This window comes from Mytilus galloprovincialis, chromosome 1 (assembly GCF_965363235.1).
Source record: "Mytilus galloprovincialis chromosome 1, xbMytGall1.hap1.1, whole genome shotgun sequence".
Lineage (NCBI taxonomy): Eukaryota > Metazoa > Mollusca > Bivalvia > Mytilida > Mytilidae > Mytilus > Mytilus galloprovincialis.
In genome coordinates this window covers 37,128,115-37,149,028 of record NC_134838.1, presented here as the reverse complement: position 1 = coordinate 37,149,028, position 20,914 = coordinate 37,128,115, and the positions used below count along the sequence as shown (strand labels likewise).

Sequence of the window (20,914 nt, the reverse complement as noted above, 5' to 3'; positions counted from 1 at the left end):
CAATATTTGATGAATACAACTGTGAAAAATTAGTATTATTTTAAGTCAAGTACGTCACTGATTTCACAACACGCTGGGAGATGTTTTTATAAGGTGATATATTTGTATCTTAGCAAAGAAGAATTCAGAGAAAATTTGTGTTTTGAAGGGATTCAAGAGTTTTATGTCAAAATTTGCCTTATTTGAAGTATACAACTCTATTTTTTTTTTTTTTATTGTTTTTCAACATTTCAATTGTTGTTATGCCATTTGTTCAAAAATAACTTCAAAAAATGTTGCTAATAATAATATTGATAAAAACGTTAAGCTTAAACATTGGCAGCACGAATTGTTTTAAATGATCGTTATATTTTGAAATCGTCAACTATACTTTTTGGCGAGCTTCGATTAATGCCACCTCAACAATCATCTAGAATATATAGAATTTTCAAGTACTTTACAAAAAAACTCAAATTCAATTATGAATATTAGGTTAGTTTAGGAAGTTCTGCTAATATGCTTTTTATTCATAAACTAGAACTGAATACTAGAATTACTCTACGCTCCTTATTGGTATCAAGCATTATTTCATGGATCAATTTGTCTGCAAATTTAAAACAGTGTTACACAATTCAATCTGTATAACATGTATATGTTGAAAAAATATTTAACAGCCAAACAGTTAGATATTTTCATAAGAAAAAAGTAAAATCACAAAAATACTGAACTCCGAGGAAAATTCAAAACGGAAAGTCTCTAATCAAATGGCAAAATCAAATAATAACACATCAAACGAATGGACAACAGATGGTATATCCCTGACTTGGTACAGGCATTTTCAAATGTAGAAAATGCTGGATTGAACCTGTTTTTTTTAGCGCTAAACCTGTCACTTGTATGATCTTGTATGACAGTCGCATGCAATACCTATATATTTACAACGATGCCTGAACAAAACAGACAAAACTGTCAAAACAGAGGTTCAACAGTCATCACCGTGTCACAATCTCAATTAGAACAAAAAACAAACAAATATTTAACAAAGAAGCACAAAAAGCAAATACCAAACCCAATAACCACGCCCAATTTTGTTGTTGAGTAGTATACATTAGATTGTAATATATGTGCATGTAATTAATACAGGACCTTATACTTATGGTAAACTAGTCTAAATAATAATTATGTCATGTATGTTATCCTGTTGAAAAAAAACCTCATGTGATTATTATTATATATAAAGACCTCGATTAACATCCTCGACCACAAAACAATATTACTTATCGAGAAAATACTTATTTAGAAGTAGGTCAAACCACATGAACCCCTTAAAAATCTACTTCAACATCAATAAATTACTGTATTTGATAAAATTGTATGCAAAAGATTAACAAGAACTTTTCTCTCTGTGCTCAAAAACTTTAACCTTTTTGCTCTGAAATTTCAATTTACATGCAAAATAAACATGGGCAACATAACTAGTACCGCAAAATTAGAGAAACGTCTTTGCGTTGCAATATCGTTAAATGTCGTCTTCCCATTTTTGTAACTAACAACACGGTAACAAATTGGTTAATATCATATACCTAAAAGTAGTGTTTCACAAAATTATCCCTCGTTACATGTTTCGATGAGCATTGCTAATTGCTAATCGTCGGAAATTGAACTATATAGATAAGAAAAATGTGGAATGATTGCCAATGTGACATTTCTCCATACGAGACCAAATAACTTCATAAGGTCAACATACGGCCTTCAACCATGAGTAAAACCCATACCGCATAGTTAACTTCACAAGGCCCCGAAATGAAAAATGTAAAACAATATAAAAAAAATGCGGTTTTTTTTGGCATTCTTCGTGCGTTGCTTTCGTGACGCTACTTTGAGTCGAATAAATAATTCTTTACTGTAATGTATAAGTATAATCTGTCACTTGTGACAAATACAAATAAACAATTATAGCGTTAGCCACAACAGAGCGTCATATGCGTATGAAACGTGCCAGTGACGCACTAATTGGAATTTTCAAGGACGGGTTCTTGTGAAAATAAATGTTGAGCTTCCAAATGCATCTTGTCACGTAACGTGCAAACTTTGTATGAACTCGCTACGAAACAAGTGAACCTTGAAATCTCGAATGGAATCCTCGCTTTTCGTCCTGTTTGTAAAGCTCAACTCATATATTTTTAAACAATGTACATATATTGTATATGTTACTTCAATTTGTAAATATAGACAACAGAAAGGACTTTAGCTACATCACGAAATTATATAATTGTCATTGAGTGATCAACTCAGTCTTTACAAAAGAAATTAAAGAATATAGAGTTCAGCTCCTCTCGAACAATGAAAGTGAAAAGCATGATAAGTAGTTGTTTTATCACACGTAAACTCATGCAACTTCCACCAAATGTGGCTTACTTCTATAATGCTAAGCATCGATATTGCAAAATTAATCAAATCAAAGTACTGACAGTACTGTTTACTCCGATAAAACCAAAGATATGATGGCCGGTAAACAAATCTTACACATTTCCATCTTCCTTCAACTACAATAGACTTTAAGAGTTTCTTTCCCAAGTTCATTTTTTCTAACGTTTCAGCCATGCACGTTTAATACTGATGTTACTACATACTAGTATTTAACACTTTAAAACATGGATAGGTTCCTTGAGCCAAAATGGGCAACGGAAAAAGGTTAAATGTGTTATGCTCTTTTCTACAGACTGGTTGATTCATTCCATGAATGTTTGCATTTTGATCAGCCGTGATTGTGTGTAAAACATACAAATTCCCAGGAAAACAGTTGACTGGTAAACATGTGTGATCCGGCAAATCAAGAATTCTCCACGCACACGGGTGTTCATTTTCTCTTTACTGATATATGTTTTTCACGACAACGCATATTGATACTAAATAAAGTCCGGCATGATATTTCATAAGAAAATGTTATTTTCCACTCGAAAACGGCAGTGTATTTACGAAGTAAATGATTCCAAAACTGAACTCAGAAGATGGAATTACTAATCAAATTAGAAATTGTCCCATAGCATTACTACGAATTACTCAAGGTCATGCTTGTGAAAATTAAAAAAAAATATATTGTTTAGAAAAGAATTATTTTCCGTTTCTTACTTGTTCAATGATGAAATTATCCTCAATTTCCTCTGTTCTGTAGCTGTTACGCTCCAGGAAAAATTCCAATCCACTGACTCTGCCTTTTTCCTCATCATGAATGGTTTCCTTAACTGAAATGAGAAGAAATTGACAGATATAATGACATTTAAAAGGGTATTAAATTTGCATTTGGACGGATAAAGTCTACATTTTTCCACAACTAAGTTTTTGACCATACTATTGTCACTGAAACTTTCAATATTATATATCATGATGGTGCATTTGGTATTATTATTTTGAGAACATGTCTCGATTTTTTAACATAATCAAAGCCATCATTCTGTCGTAGTTAAAGTTGTGTATTATTTCATTGAAAGATAGAAAATTCATTTTAGGTTGACGATATACTTCGAAGATAAATTTAAAAAAAAAGCATTGTTTCAAAATTGTTTTAAGCAGAAATGTGTACAGTCGCGGAATGCCTTTTTGGCTTTGTGGATAGATGTAAATTAAAAAAAGTATATTATTTTATTGAAATTCTGCTTAGTTTTAACAACTATCTTTTTTGAACCTTTCAGCGAATAAATACATGGGAAATTAGTCCTACCTCTTGAATTGTTTTATTCTAAAATTTAATAACAATTCAATTTTTCACTGATTGCTCGATATTATTAGACCTATAAGCATTAAGAGAGGATTGGGAGCATACATAAACTACTGCTATATATTGCAATAACTTATTGATGAGAGCAAGATCATAGGTCTCCATGCTGCATCTGCCCCGAATATATATATAGTAGGAACAACAATATGTGTCCTGCAACAATTTTAATCTTTTATAAACTTCGAAATTTGGGTAAACAAATCGCATTTTAATTTTAATGGAAATGTGTACTAGGTTTCAGGTAAAATTGACCAAAACTTCGTGATAAGCTTCCTTAAACCAAGTCCAAAATGACCTTGAGATTAGGAAATTGAGAAAATTTAGTGAAAAGTAAAATCACAAAAATACTCGGAGGAAAATTTAAACGGAAAGTCCCCAATGCAAAAACAAAAGCTCAAACACATCAAACGAATGGATAGCACCTGTCATATTCCTCACTTTGTACAGGCGTTTTCTTATGTAGAAAATGGTGGATTAAACCTGGTTTTATAGCTAGTGTAGCCTCTCACTTGTATGACAGTCGCATCAAATTCCGTTTTATTGACACAATGTGTGAAAAAACCACTCAGACAATAGGTAAAATTTTATTTATTGGGGTACAGCAGTTAACAATATGTTATCTTCTTATTCATAAACAAATCTAAACTATGTCTTACATATAAAAAAAATGCTGGTGGCAAAATCAAATGTTTCATAGATTTATTATGATATCTAATTCAAGGATGAATGGGAATAGGGAAGATGAGTGAACCGTTACCGTTCATGAATTTCAACCATGTTCAAATCATACAAATATTAAGATCACTTAAGAATTAACAAACATTTAGGCAGATATAAAAAGTAGGAGACGTGGCATGATTGCCAATCGAAGTAAACTATCCAGAGTCAAAATGAGGGGATTTAAGCAATAATAGGTTACAGAATGGTCTTCAACAATGAGAAATACTCAATCTTTGCGGCATACAGCCAGATTTATAGGACCCGAAATGACAAAATGACAAATAATTCTAACGAGAAAAAAAAAACCAAAGACCTGGGTGACAAAACCAATAAAAGAAACTAGAGGAACTAAAGAGTCAGTGTCTTGCCTTCATCTGCAACAATGGCCACTTTTTAGTTAAAAATAGAAGGGGAATAACACTTTTAACAGTTAACTAATCATTTCAGTCATGTTGATGTATGTGTAGATCTTATTCTGATGTTTTTTTTTTCTTTTAAAATTTCTGTCTAATTATAGTAATTTTATAGATAAAAGTCAATCATGCAATAAATTGGGAACAATCGTCATTAAAGGACAATAAATCGAATGAGGAAACGACTACCTATTTCTGTAAGGCTGACTTATTGCTATATCTTTTCTCTCTGTTAACTTTTATAAATTAAAGTTTACATCTACTTATCTTAGTTTCAAGATAATAAACAAATCTGCAAAAGAATAGAAAATAAAAGGAGACACAATCAGCTGGCAACTGAACAAAAATGTTTACTAGTTCATTAAAATGGACGCCATACTCAAAAACATATAAATGAACTAAAATTAAAAAAAAAAAAAAAAAAATACAAGACTTACGAAAGCCAGAGGCTCCTGACTTGGGACAGGTGCAAAAAAGCGGCGGGGTTTATAATATTTTGTGGAATCTCAAACTTCCACCTATAGCTATACATATAGCCAAATGGAGAATACACATAGTAAAACTAAGATCAACGAAATCCGAGTCCAATTTTAGAATAGGTAACAAACGAAACTAAGCAAAATGACAATGATACGAAAATTAACAAATGAATACTAGCATTAATGACATGCCAGCATCAGACCTCAATTAAACTGATTGAAAGATCAAAACTTCATCATATGAAAATCAAGCACACTCTCTCCTGTTATGGATTAAGTATTATGCTTCTAAATAATTCTAAATAATAAATAATAAATAATTAGGATTGGTTAGCTTTTAGAGTGAACGACAACATTTTTGTGCTTTTGTATAGAATATTACCATAAAAGATTGGCATTGAAATCTGAACATGTAAGATGTCTGTTTTTTCTAGAAGACAATTAGTGACAATCAAATTGACTCTAGGAAGCATACAGTAATATGCTATGCTATGCTTAATCCGTGTTCAACATTTTTCTGAATTTTGTAATCTTGGACGAAAAGCAATAACATTTGTCTCTCAAATGCATATGTAATGTTCATGAATTTTCTCTGAAAACACTATTTAAGAATATAAATAAACCTTACCTTCCACTCCCGGTATAGTTCCTTAAAAAAATGAATTTGGTCATTTCACATTAGTATTCTAAGTTTCCATAGTTATATATTAACACATTTAAACCAAAGTCTTGTTATTGCGTACATCAGTTGAAAAGTGCTAATTAGATCTGGCCATATAACTTAAACAAAAATCTATCATCTATAACAATAGCAATTTCGAGAAGATGCAAATCTCTGAAGTAGATGCAAATAAATTATCGATAAATTTCGCTTTTACCAGTATGTGTCTCAAGTTATGAATTAAATCTTTTGGATATTTATTTATTTGTGGTGTTATGTTGCAGTCTCACGGACGCATACCATACTTCTTCTTTTCATTTTGTTTTGAGAAGTGGTTAAGAGCTAAATTATTCATTTTTTGTTTGTTTGTGTGTATGTATGTTTTTTTATAATTTATAAGGTACGAACAAGCTTACTGTGTTACAGTACTGACATGCATGAACTATTTGCCACCATACGTTATGCAAACAATCATGTAACATATATGGTGTCTGCACCGGTGAATACATGTATCCTGTTCAAAAAACAAAAATGGAGAAATGATCTCAAAATTGAAAAATTCTATTTTTAATGACGTGTCAAAACCAGTATCCAAACTACATTCTTTCTGAATTAGCCTGGATTCAAAGCTATGTACATATAATCACCTCTTCTATTGATATATGAAACATGTACATGAAGTATGAACATTTATCTAGACAGAAGAACCTTCTGAATAAGTCTTAACAAAGGTTTGGTCAGCTTTTGAGGTGAATGACGACATTTTTGTGCTTTGTATAGAATGTTACCATAAAAGATTGGATGTGAAATACCTTAACGTATAAGATGTCTGCACGTTGATTTATATTTACGAATTACATGTATGTCCTTCAACCGATGATAAAATTTAGTAAATGTTTTAACAAGTTTGTGATATGAAAACCCTGGTATAATAAATCTTCAGTAATACAGATTTCTTTCGTCTTAACTGCTTTTACTGGCGGATGATGTTGAAGTTAAAAGTGAATCTCCTAGCTTATTTAACGTTACTGATAAATAAAGGCAACAGTAGTATACCGCTGTTCAAAACTCGTAAATCTATGGACAAAAAACAAAATTGGGGTAACAAACTAAAACTGAGGGAAACTCATTAAATATAAGAGGAGAACAACGACACAACATTAAAATGTAACACACACAGAAACGGACTAAGCATTAGACAAAATTCGATGAGAATAACAAATATAACATCAAAACCAAATACATGAATTTGGGATAGAAAAGTACCGTGACACGTCTTATAGTAATGTGAATTCACACTCACATTTAAGAGAAAACAAACGATACAACGGAAACACAACGTTAAAATGTTACACACACAGAAACTAACTATGATATAACAATGGCCATTTTCCTGACTTGGTACAGGACATTTTTAAAGATAAAAATCATCATTAAATAAACTTTTGAACATTTCAAACATTTGACCTTGCCAAAAGAGTACAAAAATAAGTATCTGTGGCATGATTGCCAATGCAACAGTTATTCACCAACGACCAACAGACAAGTATGTACATACAACCTTCAACAATGAGCAAAAACACCATATACCCGACTAAAAAATGTGAAACAATACTACAGAGAAAACTAACGGCCTGGGTAACATATGTCAACACAATAATGACAAACAGGTACATCTTTTCATTTACGTACATAAATAATGTGGTGGGTTTGCGCTCGCCCTTCCCAAAGCATATAGTCCTTTGTAACAACACATTAATCGAACACAGTGTAATACGTCAGATATTCTTTGAACATTTTTTTTTCTGAGATAATAGAGATAATAAATCATTTGACTTTAGATTTTTTTCAAACAGTGGGAGATCTAGTGACACAAAATTATCGCCTCTGCAAACACTGACAAACGGAACATGTGGTTGACACATTCGCAAGGACGTCGTTGATTATTTACAAATTCGTAATAAAGGGTAAAATATGACAATAATGAGAAAAAAAATTAAAATAGAAACAGTTATCACATAAAAATAACATTTCCATCTAAATACAGCTAATGGCGAGAACTACATGTCATTGGTGTTTTGTTTTAAAATATGTTTTAAAATGTTGCTAAGTGAATAAATTCCTCGAATATCAACCTAAAAAATATTTGTTCAGCTGCTAATATTCCTGCATATGTATGAAGTTAGCCCTGTGAGGTTTAAAGCGAAAATTTCATCAAAATCGCAGTATAGGCAGCAAAGTTTAGAACTCATTAATCTGAGTAGCTAGGCAAATTGTAACGAACAAATTCCGATATACACACAAATGCGAATACACCAACAGAAAATAACAAAAATACCGTGGAAATTTAAAAAAGAAATTCCATAATCAAATGGCAAAATCAAAAGCTCTAACACATAAAACGAATGGATGAAAACTGACATTTTCCCGACTTGGTACAGGCATTTTCTGATGTAAAAAATGGTGGATTAAACCTGTTTTTATAGCTAGCTAAATCTCTCAATTGTACCATAAGACCGTATATGCATAACGTGTTCCTGTGTCGTATAAAATTATATTACTAGGAGAAAAATAATGCATTTGTAGATATGTGTTGTAGAAATATGTTCCTTTATCCTTTATTTCAAAACCAACCAATAACTTTTATTTCGTCATATTAAAGGGGCACTAGCTACGAGATACATAAACATTTAAATTACGATTTTTCAGTTTTGTTCAATCATTAAAGAAAGTGAAATAATGAAATAATATTTCGCTTTTAGCAGCCAATATGGTTCAATTTTGTCAAAATAAGTTATGAAATATCGATGATAACCGCTTACAATCTTAGATAAAGATAGTTGAAGCATGATTTATGTGTGTTCGGTTGTTAAAAGAAAAGAATGTCAACATTAAAAGTGAAACAAATGTAAATCATTTGATTGACTGATTCGATCCACAAAAAATCATTCATATTCAGGTAAAATCGTAAATTTACTCATTTTTTAATATATAACATGAAATCAAACAGACATAGACAGATCCATTTACACGAGGTCCATATCTATTTATATTTATGTTTATGTTTTAAATTATATCGTGTTATGTGACCATCGGTAGTTTTCGGGGTCATCTCAATGGCGTTTAGACTAAAATACACACGAAATTCTGATATATATATATTATCTAGCATATGCCTTGTTACCTGTTTATTAAAGACTTATTATAATTTGGATACGTGTTTTAGTATGTTATAAATCAAATATGAGAATTTGAGTCAAATCCGTGAACATGATTTTGACAGATATTGCCCCCTATCACACAGACAAAATGTTTGCATTGAAAGTCCTCTTGATGTCACATGAGTAGTTAGTTTTAGGAAATGGTTTTATAGCAAGGACTTTTGGAGCAATCTGAAAAATGTGCTTATAAAAAAAGCTTCAACTGCATGATTTGGCCTTTTCGTTTATCACTATGCACTTCGGATTAAGATTTTTTTATTTTATCGGTTTCTAATACATTTTTCAAGATAAATAATGAAAATAAGACAAGAGGCTTTTGCATGTTTATTCCAAATGACATAATCGAACAGACAATCAAACAAAAAAAAGTATAATTGTATTGTCAAAATATTATATAATCCGTGTGGTTACCGACGTGAACGATCGACGGAAATGTATTGATTTGTCACTCCAATCGCTCGAAGGGTTGCTTTTCTATTGTTCTCGGCTCACCAGTTTTCCCACTGTTAAGGTTTAGGGTCACCATGTTCATTTTATGGCCTGAAATTTAAACTAAGTTACAAAAATCAATCTATTATCCGATGATATTTTTTTTTTCACTTTTGAAAACATTTTTGACAGACGTACAATTGAAACCAAAACAGCTTAGTTGTAGAAAGATCACTAATTAATTCATTTCGGATTACTGCAAATTGTTTTACGGTCGCCGATTTGACTTATTCTTTACAACCATAAACATTATATTGAGGGACCTAAAAGGGTTCATGTTCTAATGCCCTTTTTTTATATATAATTTTACAATTTTCGAATGTTGCAAGTATAATCTTTAAAAAACTCATATATGCAATTCAGATATACCCAGCCAGGTTATATATTGAAACAGCTTCGATAAACATGTAAAGATGTGGTATGATTGCCAATGAGATAACTATTCATAAGAGACCAAATAACACAGAAATTAAGAACTATATGTCCCCGTAGGGCCTTCAACATTGATCATAGTCAGCTATCAAAGTTCTTTAGTGTACCTTACGATGTCCTCTGAAAATATAACAGGGTAAATGCAAATAATTGTCTAATGTCTTGAAAATGGAAAAGATATAATTTTAATCCCCAATGTTTAAAATTATAAACAACATAGCTCCTGTGTGCTTACAAAATTTGGTAAATGTCAAAAAATCTAAATATTCTTTCAGGTATGTAAATATTCTTGAAATTCCACAGGTAAAGTCAACCCGTTACGGTAAAAAATCGTTCAAATTTGCTGCTGCTACTTTATGGAACAGCCTTCCAAACCATTTCAGGACTGAAAACAGTTTTTCACATTTTAAAAGTCTTGTTCAGTCCTGGAACGGTTTGGAATGTCGCTGTTCTGCTTGCAGATAATTCTTGAGCTGTTATTATTTATGCTGCTTTGGGTTGCTCTGGTCAAGCATGGTTTTACTTCATTTTAAAATTTGTTGCTTATTTTTATTGCATGCTATGTACGTGAGAATTTTTACTTTCTATTACAGGTTGTTTTTAATGTCAAAATGCACTGTTTTTACGTTATTTATTTGTTTTTATATTCGGTCAAAAGCTCCTTAGAGCTTGTGTTGCCTTTTTGAAATTATGCCGAATCAAAATAAAGTTTTCTTATCTTATCTTATCTTATGAGACACAAGGCTACTACTTGCTTCTGTACTCTTCTTAATCCATTGCCACATAATGAAATTCTAAACAAGTACAATCAAACTGTTGTTTATCGGCCGAAACAGTTCTCTAGGTGGTGCGTACTTTGTGAATTGTGAAGAGACAATTGTCTGTTCACTCAATCTAATTGAAATTAAATCTCTGCATTCGCTCATTTTTTATGCTAGGTCGCTGTGTGGTCCAACATTATTTTATTCAGTCAACCGAAAGACTTAGACTTCGCAGAAATGGCAACAATTAAAAAAACTGCAGGGACCAAGCATATAATATGAGCGAGTGCGGGGATGTTACTTTGCTTTCTATACGTGTACGTCATTTTCTTTAATTCGCCAGCATTCTGATACAGCAGGACTAATTTTTACATTGCTTTTAAATAGTTTTAATTTCAGGGTTGGCAAAGTATTACCCGCCCGGGAATTCCCGGGTGGGAATACCCGGGTTTTCCCGGGCTGGGCAATACTCCCAGAAATGGGTAATACTGGGCATTACTGGGCAATATGATTTTTATAAGCTTATTTTAACACATAATAGTTAAGACTTGGTGTAATTTTATAGTATCACAGCTAAATATATACTTTTTATACAGATAACCATTGAATCATTGCTAGTAGAATGAAAATTTCAATTTCATTCTGTTCTTCATTTATTCTATATATGTAAGCAGAATACAAAATTTGCACATTTAAGGATACCTTGTTTATATATAATTTCCAAGCATTGTTTCAATAATCCAAACTTTGATAAAAATGCATTTTTTAAGTGAATTGTAATTTTAATTGTTATTCATTCATATTGCTAAATAAACACCCTAAGTGGTCATGCCATTAACATTTATAGAATTGAAAGGGTTGATTATTGTTACATAAACAAATCTGTGTTCTAATCTGAATAATTACTTATTAATTAGTGACAGTACATATACATTATTTAAATGTAGTTTTTTTCTTACTTCTTAATAAGAGTTATACTTATTTGAAAAAAAAATTTTTTTGCTTTATATTTACAGTTTGACCAATCTAGAAGTTATATATATCTCAAATGTATTACATTTGTGTTTGATCACTGAATCCTCTATAAATTTTAGACCAGTATTTTATATTACCCAGTATTGCCGAGTATTACCCACTAAAACCCAGTAAAACCCGGATTTTCCGAGTTTTTGCCAACCCTGTTTAGTTTGATGTTATAGTTGATGTTTTTAAGACTTCCAGATGAGTTATAGTCTTTCAAATGAACAAGCTTTTGAAAGTCTAGATTGAATGTCTATCGTAGCTCTAGTTTCGGTATTTATTTCCAGCTATCAAGGTATGGAATATAGTTTGCTATTGATCGTGATTGGATCTTGTAACGAGGCGTTGAAGGATATATAAACATTTATTTTTTGTGTTGATATTTGGGCTTGTTTTCTCTGATACCATGTTCAAAATCAACGGTTGAGTTTTCTCTTGCAACAGTTTTTTAATTGTTGATATTTCTGCATAATGTAAGTTTTTCAGTTGACTGAAAAGGATCCATTGCATACCATTCTATTTAGATCGAAGCGGTATACTAGTAAGCATATCGAGAAATAGATTATAGTGACAGGACATGTCTTACGCCAAATCCTACCTTGAATGTTTCGGCTGTTAATTGTTAGTTAACCTGGGCTAAAAGGTTTGCTGCCCCTAAATTAGTAATATTAAGAAAATTTTGCAGTTTTTAGTTTTTATCTTGAATATTATTATAGATAGAGATAAACTTTCAACAGCAATCAGGCGCGGATCCAGCCAATTTAAAAAGGGGGGATGGTCCCAATCCAGGACAAAAGGGGTTCCAACTATATGCCCCCCCCCAATGATCCGCCTCTGGCAATATTGTTCAGCAATGTAAGATATACAACTAAATCAACATGACTAAAATTGTCAGTATTGACCCCTGAAGGAGTAATGGAGCTTTATAGTTAATGTTTACCACTTTTTTCGTACAATTTGGTAATCTTTTACAGAAATCTTCTCCGCTGAAACTGCTCAGACAAATTTTGCCAAACCTGGCCACAATCATCATTAGGGTATCTAGTTTAAAAAATGTGTCTGATGACCCCGCCTGCCAACCAACATGGCTCACAGGGCTTAAAATAGAACATACGGATAAAATGCAGTTTTTGGCTTATATCTCTGAAACCAGAGACATGTTTCTGCTGAAACTAAAGCATTTAGAGCAAATCTGACATGATGTTAAAATGTTCATTAGGTTGAGATTTATCTGTCCTGAAATTTTCAGACGAATCAGACAACCCGTTGTTGGGTTGCTGCCCTTGGAATTAGTAATATAAAGGAAATTTTGCTGTTTTTTTTTTTTTTTTTGTTATTTTCTTTAATACATGTATTATTAAAGAGAAAGATTATTCTCGAAAAACGTAAAAATATTTTCTGGCTTCAGAATTGATAATTTGAAAAAAATGAGATTTGCAAATCGTTTCATTTGTTGTCAATATGCTTCTTTTAAATCATGCAACATAATGTGTATAGTAAACTGTGTTACAAGAAACATACAATTTGTAATTATTAATTTAATAATGATTTTGGCCTCAGTTAAAAAATCCTGGTGTAAGTGCTCTAAGAACGATAACCCCAGAGTGTCACGTGATTTATTCCATGGAGACGTTTACATCATGGCTGCCATGCAGAGTGCCGTTGAGGATTTGAAAGATGAAAAAGTACCTGCGTGTTTATATTGGACTGTCGAGCAAGTATCAGACTGGATAGAAGAACTGGGCTTCCCAAATTATAAAGTAAGCAAGCTGATGTGACCAAGGATTTGTATAGTAAGAAGCATAAATGTCGATTATTTGAAGTTTCTCACTTTCTGAGAAAAAGAACACAAAACCTAAAACTAAAGAAAGTCACTCTCTCAAGTGTGTATCATATAATTGCACAACTTCAGAAGAGAATTGGACTTGTTGTGTAACTAATATTTAAAAATACATTGTCATGTAAGTGTATATTTTTCTTAATTCTAAGTGTATCTTTATACCCTAAAGTCACTGACATATATGAAATTATGAAGCATAGGAAATTAAGACTGTGTTGATGAATAATGTTGTTTTTTACAACACATGAGTGTCAACTGTAATTGTCATCTGAGACTACTATAACACAATAGTAGTCTCAGTTGTCATATATATTTTTTATGCCCCACCTACGATAGTAGAGGGGCATTATGTTTTCTGGTCTGTGGCTCCGTTCGTTCGTCCGTCCATCCGTCTGTCCGTTCGTTCATCCTGATTCAGGTTAAAGTTTTTGGTCGATGTAGTTTTTGATGAAGTTGAAGTCCAATCAACTTGAAACTTAGTATATATGTTCCTTATTATATGATCTTTCTAATTTTAATGTCAAATTAGAGTTCTGACCCCAATTTCACAGTCCACTGAACATAGAAAATGATAGTGCGAGTGGGGCATCCGTGTACTGGGGACACATTCTTGTTTAACCATAGAATTTGATCTGAACAAAACGGGTAACCTAAAGTAAATGTCTAAACAATACAATGTATATCATGACAGCATAAAAATGAAAACAATTTGAGGATAATAAATTTTAGCTATCTTTTCTTTTATACACCTTATCGCTATTTAGTCCAATCCTGGAAAAACAGTCATTTATACAACTAAAACAACTCTGAAAAAGAGGTCATCAGTAGTGAGCTTAGGGAGGAAAAACTTTAGAAAGCGATCATTAGTAAACTTTGATAAATTATGATCCACTTTTTTAAAATTAAAATTGAAATAAAAATATTTTGTTTGAAGTATTTACGGTAGTTTAAACAGGTCTCATGAAAAAGTATCATGCATGGTGCATTGTTTGAACAGGGTCCAAGATAGCTTCAACTGGATGAAAAAGTTGTGTAATTTTAGAACTTACCTGGAATGGAATAAAAAGCGATAAGGTGTATTATACACCTTATTGCTATTCCCAGCTGACCTGGCCGCTTGAACTTTTGACATCATACAACAATCACTTTTCAGTTGTGGTGTCAGATATTTTATTTTATGAAGTCAAAATTTTACGGGAACCTGTGTGATATTCAGTAATGGTGGACAAATAGCGATAAGGTGTATTGGATTTGTGGTGTTTGTGTATTGCATAAAAATGATGTCTAATTATCATTTTACGCATCATTTATTATTTGCAGGAATGTTTTCTACAGAATATGATAAATGGAAGGAAATTAATACTTATTGAAGCATCAGCCTTTCCTAATATAGGCATTACTGATTTTGAACATATAAAGGTAAACAGACAATAAATATAGAATGCTGTGATAAATGATAATTGATCATTAGTTTCAAAACATGTACAAATATGTAGTAAATATTTTATAACAAAAAAAATGTATATTCAATGAAAGTTTGTACATGTAAAATACTACATTACATGTAATATAATTTTATAATTTTTAAACATAAAACAATTAAAATTGATTATAATTGAGGTGAATTCACGATATTCAACTTAGTAAAAGTTGGAATATTATGAGTACCGGTAACAACAAGCAACACGAGTCCAGGGTTGGCAAAAACCCGGGTTTTATGAGTATTGCCCAGCCCAGTGGGAAATACTGGGAAAACCCGGGTTTTACTGGGTAATACTGCCTGGTAATATACGTTTCTGGCCTGAATTTCAAAGAAGATTCAGTAATCAAACACCAATGCAATACATTTAAGATATATGTAAACCTATTTTTATTTATAGATAAGTTTACTTTTTTGAGAGTCTTATGATACATACATGTACAAAAGTACAAGAGTATACATCTGAGAAAGAATTATTCTAACAACTCTGATAAAAAAAATATTTTTTCAAATATATAACTAGTATAAAGAATTTAAGGATTACATGTACATGTAAGAAAAATTACTTTAAAATAATTTATATATGTACAAATGTACAAAACTAATTAATAAGTAATTATTCAGATTAGAACACAGATATGTTTATACATGTATAACAATAATCAGTCTTTTCATTTCTATAAGAGTTAATGACAAGAGGCAAGACCCTGTAGGGTGTTTATTTAGCAATCATGATTGTGTATACATGTATAGCAATTTACTTTACAATTCACTTAAACACTGCAATAAAGTGTTAAGATTATTAAAACAATGCTTGGAAATTAATGAGGAATCCTAAATTGTGCAAATATTGTATTTTGCCTACATAAAATTTATGTGGAGAAGAGAATGAAATGGAATTTTTGATGACTCTCAATGGTTATCTGTATAAAATGTATATATTTAGCTACAATACTATGAAACTACATGTACAACAAGTCTTTACTATTTTGTGTTGAAATAAGCTTAAAAAATCATATTGCCCAGTATTACCCAGTATTCCCCGTTTCAGGGAGTATTGCCCAGCCCGGGAAAACCTGGGTTTTCCCGCCCAGTAAAACCCGGGCGGGTAATACTTTGCCAACCCTGCACGAATCTGATGTAAAATTAACAAGTAATGCACTGTCCAAACCTTGAAAACACATACAACTATGCATGCTAAGATATTTTTCTTATTGGAGAATCAGAGTTCTCAAAAAGTGGTGGTTTCGAGGGATTTGACCACCAAAATTTGCAAAGGACCGACACAATTTTGATATTTTGTAAAAGAAATAGTAGTGATCATGAGGACCAGCAGTTTTTTTTCAGGGACCACAAGATATAAAATGATTTTGAGAATTCTGGAAAATTCGATAAATTATATGAAAATAGTTGCACAAACCTCAAGACTTTTATAAGTATATAATTTCAGTTTTACATTTAAAGGATAAGTTGATGATTAGAACGTCAGTATAAAATAAAATAAATATACAACTTGGTATCTTTATGGAAAATATGTTTTCTTGAAGAATTTACCTTGCATTATGGTAACAGTCTTAAAAAACTATATCAATTTCAGATGATTGCCAAAAGTATAAGAGATTTATTAGAGATTGAAGAACCAGACTGGACACGTAGTATATCTCTACCTCCAAGAAGTGATTTAGGTAAGACAACCTCATCCAAGTATGGTTTTGTGTTTTATTGAGTTTGTAGACACCAAATCTTAAGTCCTTCAGCGATAGACTTGGGCAACATGGACATGGTCTATTTCAGAAAAAAATGTATCATTATGATATACATGTACCATCATTAATTTGATATACATGTACATGTGTAGTTGCAGTAACATTTCTGCGTGCAGTAAATGTTAAACACACACTTATTCATGCAACAGATCAAATGTGTGTTTACTAACAACAGATGAGTATTTTTATTTTATATATACATGTATAATATGATATGACAATGTTCATCAAAAATTTATCAGGTGTGGGTATGGGATGCACTGGAATAAATTAAAGGATGGGATCTAAAAAAAAGTGTCCCATGCCACCAGCATTTTCATTTGATAACGATCCTAAATATAGTAGACTGTTCATTTTAGATTTAGGCAGTAAGATTTCCCTTAGTAATAGACATTGGAATTTTTACATTGTTAAAATGTTTTACTTTCTGATAAGAATTGCTTTTGGATTAAATTACATCCAATCACTGATCTAGATAATAAAAATATTATAAAACTTCTATTTTTCAGGAATGTACCTGGAGGTTAAAGGAAACAATGGAAAAAATAAGGACTCACTGACATTTAAGAATTTTTGCCTGAACAATAACAATGCCAAATGGAGACCACCTTTAGCTAATCACTGCCTTATTCTCCCTAGCTATTAGAACATGAATTTATTGACTGAAATTAATTTGATATTTATACATCATGTGTACATGTATGTCTGTCAAGTGTCAAGCACATAAAAGAATGCAATTACACTGAAAATATACACAAGTGTTGGAGTTACCAATACATGTCTGAGTATGGCTTGACAAATGACTTGATATTCAGTGGTCTTACCCATTGATTAAATAAGCATTTTAGAATTTTATGGACCAATTATACTATTTTAGTGAATTCTTTTGAAAATTTCATCAAGAATGCTTAATACAGTGATCAATATTACTGAACTTTGTTAGACACTTTGAGTTATTACATGTACTTTACATATGCATAAATCAATGGTTGATCCTGAATCACTTCATACACACAAAGGTGTGAAATGATAACATTGTGATATTTTATTTTTATTTCTAAAGTCAATGTGGTTTATTTTTTTAATTCCTATATTATTTTTTTGTTTGTTGAAAAGCTTCAACCCAACTGAAATATACATTTATTTTCTGATGCTGAACACAAAGTGCCAAATATCATCAATTCATTTACTTTTGCCTTTTGGGAAGGGATAAATAACAGATGTTTCTTATGCGTGCTAACTTTGCATATCAGGTTCTCTTTTAATACATATGTGATTCTGATAATGAATTTTCTTATACAGCTTTTAAGATAAAAAGTTAAAAAGGATTTTGAACTTGGAAATCTTAAATAACTTTAAAAATTCTTCTTGTTTTGCCTCATTTCTTATAAGTTTAAGCCTTTTGATTGGAAACTACTTTCTCATTGACTTCTATGTAGCAATACAATATGCATAAATAAGCAGAATGAAACAGTCTGATTTTGATGCTGATATATATTTAGCTTCCAACTTTATCATACTCTTTATTTTTGTTACTTTGAATAATTGTTTGTACCTTTTAATTTTGAGAAACTTTGTTTTATTTTCAATAAAAATATTTACTATTCTTTATTTGTACTTGTTTGTTGTGAGAGGAGTTATGGTCAATGTCACTTTTGGTCAAATATTTTCAGCTGCAACTGAACATTAAATTAGAATATAAATGAATTAAAGTAAAATTAAAGCTTTGTTGAATGTTAAAAATTGAATCTTGAATTGTAAAATTTAACAAAGGCCCAGAGAAATGACACAAAGGGTGTCATTTTAACTTCACAATGTTGCATATAGTACGTTTCTCCTAGATGGGTTCATATGCATATCAAAATTGGCAAATTACTTTCTGAGAACTGACTGAATCTTCAATAGTTCCGTTTTACTTTGTAAATATAGATGCATATGGTCTTAAAATAAAAGCAATAGAAATAATAGCCATACGAAATACTTTCTATTTACATTTAAGCAGGAGTAAATTGTCAACTTAACTAAGTCCGTGTGATATGGTTTAATGTGCATGAAATGTATATAAACATGTAGGAAAGATTAGTTTATAAAACTGTTTAGACCAAAACTAGAAATGTAGCTGAATTCAAAAAAAGAGACCCACATCTAGCAATACTACAGTATTAGTATATTTATTATCTCCCCTTTATTGTGAAAGATGAAATTTTGTGATGCACATCCCAAAAATGTGTTCAATAATATCTATCTAGCTTCACTTTAATATGAGAGACCATTTCCACATAATTCAATATTGTGATTAAGTAAATTTGAATATCTCCCTTAAACAAGTGGGATTGGAAATATATTCTATTAAGCACATGATGATCCTGAGGTAGTGTTCTTCAACTGTGTACAGTTCCACCAATATCCTTCCAGCTGTTTAGCCAATAGGAGTTACACTTACAACACATTGCAATATTGAAGACAGTGAACGATTATCTCCCCTTGAAAATGAAGGACCATGATTGTATCCTTTATGCACATTTTCCTGTAGTACTGTACAACTGTATAATTTGTCATTAATATCTGTCTAGCTGCTAAGGAGATGTAGTTTTAAAAAGGCACATGGATAGACAGATGAAAACTGACAGGTTTAATCCTTCATGCACATACTTTTGTTTTGAAGCGAGTAAAACATTAAGAGAAATTTAAAAGGGCAAATGTTCTAGAAACCAGCATATCAACACAGTTTTCGACTTAACTATTTGTGTGTAAACACAAAATTCACGAACAAGAGACAAAAGAACCAGACAGACAGGGGCCAAACAGTATATAATAAGACTCTCCTTTAGAGCAGTGGTATTACTGTGAAAGTACTTTTATTCATGGGGTACCAATTCTCATGGTTTTCGTGGATGACTTTATCCGAATTTATGTATCCAACGAAATAAAACAACCATTGTCCAAATCAAGACATTGAAAGATCCCCTTGTAGGTTTCACTACTGATATGATCTAGAGAATATTGTGAATAAAGCCAAATCGCAAGAATACTTTAATAGCAGTCACAGAACTACAACTGCATGCAGGATTATACCCATTTAATCTTAAATAACCTAAAATGTACAAATTTTGATATTTTAATTCTCATAAAAAATATTTGTCAACGATGAATGTCAGATTTCCAGTATTGATAGGCTAGTATGATATAAAGTGTTCATTTTATATCTTCATAGTTCTTGTACATATGGGAAATAATAATTTCATGCTGGGCTTGATTTTGATAAGAATTATGTGACAATTCAAGATACGTTTATAGCATTTGTTTATGTTACAGATTTCTTCAGGTGACATGTTTATGGCCTAATTAACACCTTTGATGGGTTTTAATCTGTTGGTCACTTTACCTTGGGTTAATTAGTGTTGTTACTACGATCTACACGGGTCAATGTTTACTTTGCAATTTCCTTCAATCCAGACTATATGTAAACTTCATTTCTAAAGACCATATATAACACATGTTTACACAAACACTGGTTTAAGCCAAGAAAACCACTTAGAAAATTAAAAATAAAAATCATGATCATATAGTTTATTATCTATGCACAAATTAACGATAGAGTTTAAACCATCCAAGGAAATTACCCATCACACCTTTCTCATTTCATTCACCATATAAAGGTGAAATCTAATGTTGAATTTATTGAATAGTGTAATGCATTTAGTCTTCCTTTCATTGAAAATTATTCTCACAGCACTAAAAATAATGGTTTATTGATGTTGAGATATTTCTTATAATTCTAAATAGTTCAGGCATTGTCTTCTGAAACAGCTTTACATACTTAAATCACACAGGAAATAATCTTCCATTTCATGCATTGCTTAGGTAAGGAAAGA

At 31.4% G+C, this 20,914-nt stretch overlaps 2 protein-coding genes across 2 annotated transcripts in view; one reads left to right on the top strand and one right to left on the bottom strand.

The window, feature by feature from the left end:
• LOC143073309 (zinc finger protein GLIS3-like) overlaps window positions 1–3,221 on the bottom strand; it is a 66,387-nt gene extending 63,166 nt beyond the window's left edge. Inside the window, exon 1 of the mRNA XM_076248745.1 lies at window positions 3,112–3,221. Within this exon, the coding sequence (XP_076104860.1) occupies window positions 3,112–3,209 (98 nt within the window). The 5' untranslated portion in view covers window positions 3,210–3,221. The remainder of the gene's footprint in view (window positions 1–3,111) is intronic.
• A 10,336-nt stretch (window positions 3,222–13,557) lies between these two features.
• LOC143073302 (sterile alpha motif domain-containing protein 15-like) lies at window positions 13,558–18,077 on the top strand. Its single transcript, XM_076248733.1, has 4 exons — window positions 13,558–13,713; window positions 15,114–15,212; window positions 16,871–16,958; window positions 17,549–18,077. The coding sequence occupies exons 1-4, from the start codon at window positions 13,594–13,596 to the stop codon at window positions 17,683–17,685; spliced, it is 444 nt and encodes a 147-aa protein (XP_076104848.1). The 5' UTR covers window positions 13,558–13,593; the 3' UTR covers window positions 17,686–18,077.
• The last annotated feature ends 2,837 nt before the right edge of the window (window positions 18,078–20,914 follow it).

Bases quoted from the DNA above. Each gene is read 5' to 3' on its own strand.
- LOC143073302 (XM_076248733.1), top strand. From the start codon at position 13,594: ATGGCTGCCATGCAGAGTGCCGTTGAGGATTTGAAAGATGAAAAAGTA. The intron at 15,213-16,870 runs GTAAACAGACAA...TATCAATTTCAG, and splicing joins CTGATTTTGAACATATAAAG to ATGATTGCCAAAAGTATAAG. The intron at 16,959-17,548 runs GTAAGACAACCT...TCTATTTTTCAG, and splicing joins ACCTCCAAGAAGTGATTTAG to GAATGTACCTGGAGGTTAAA.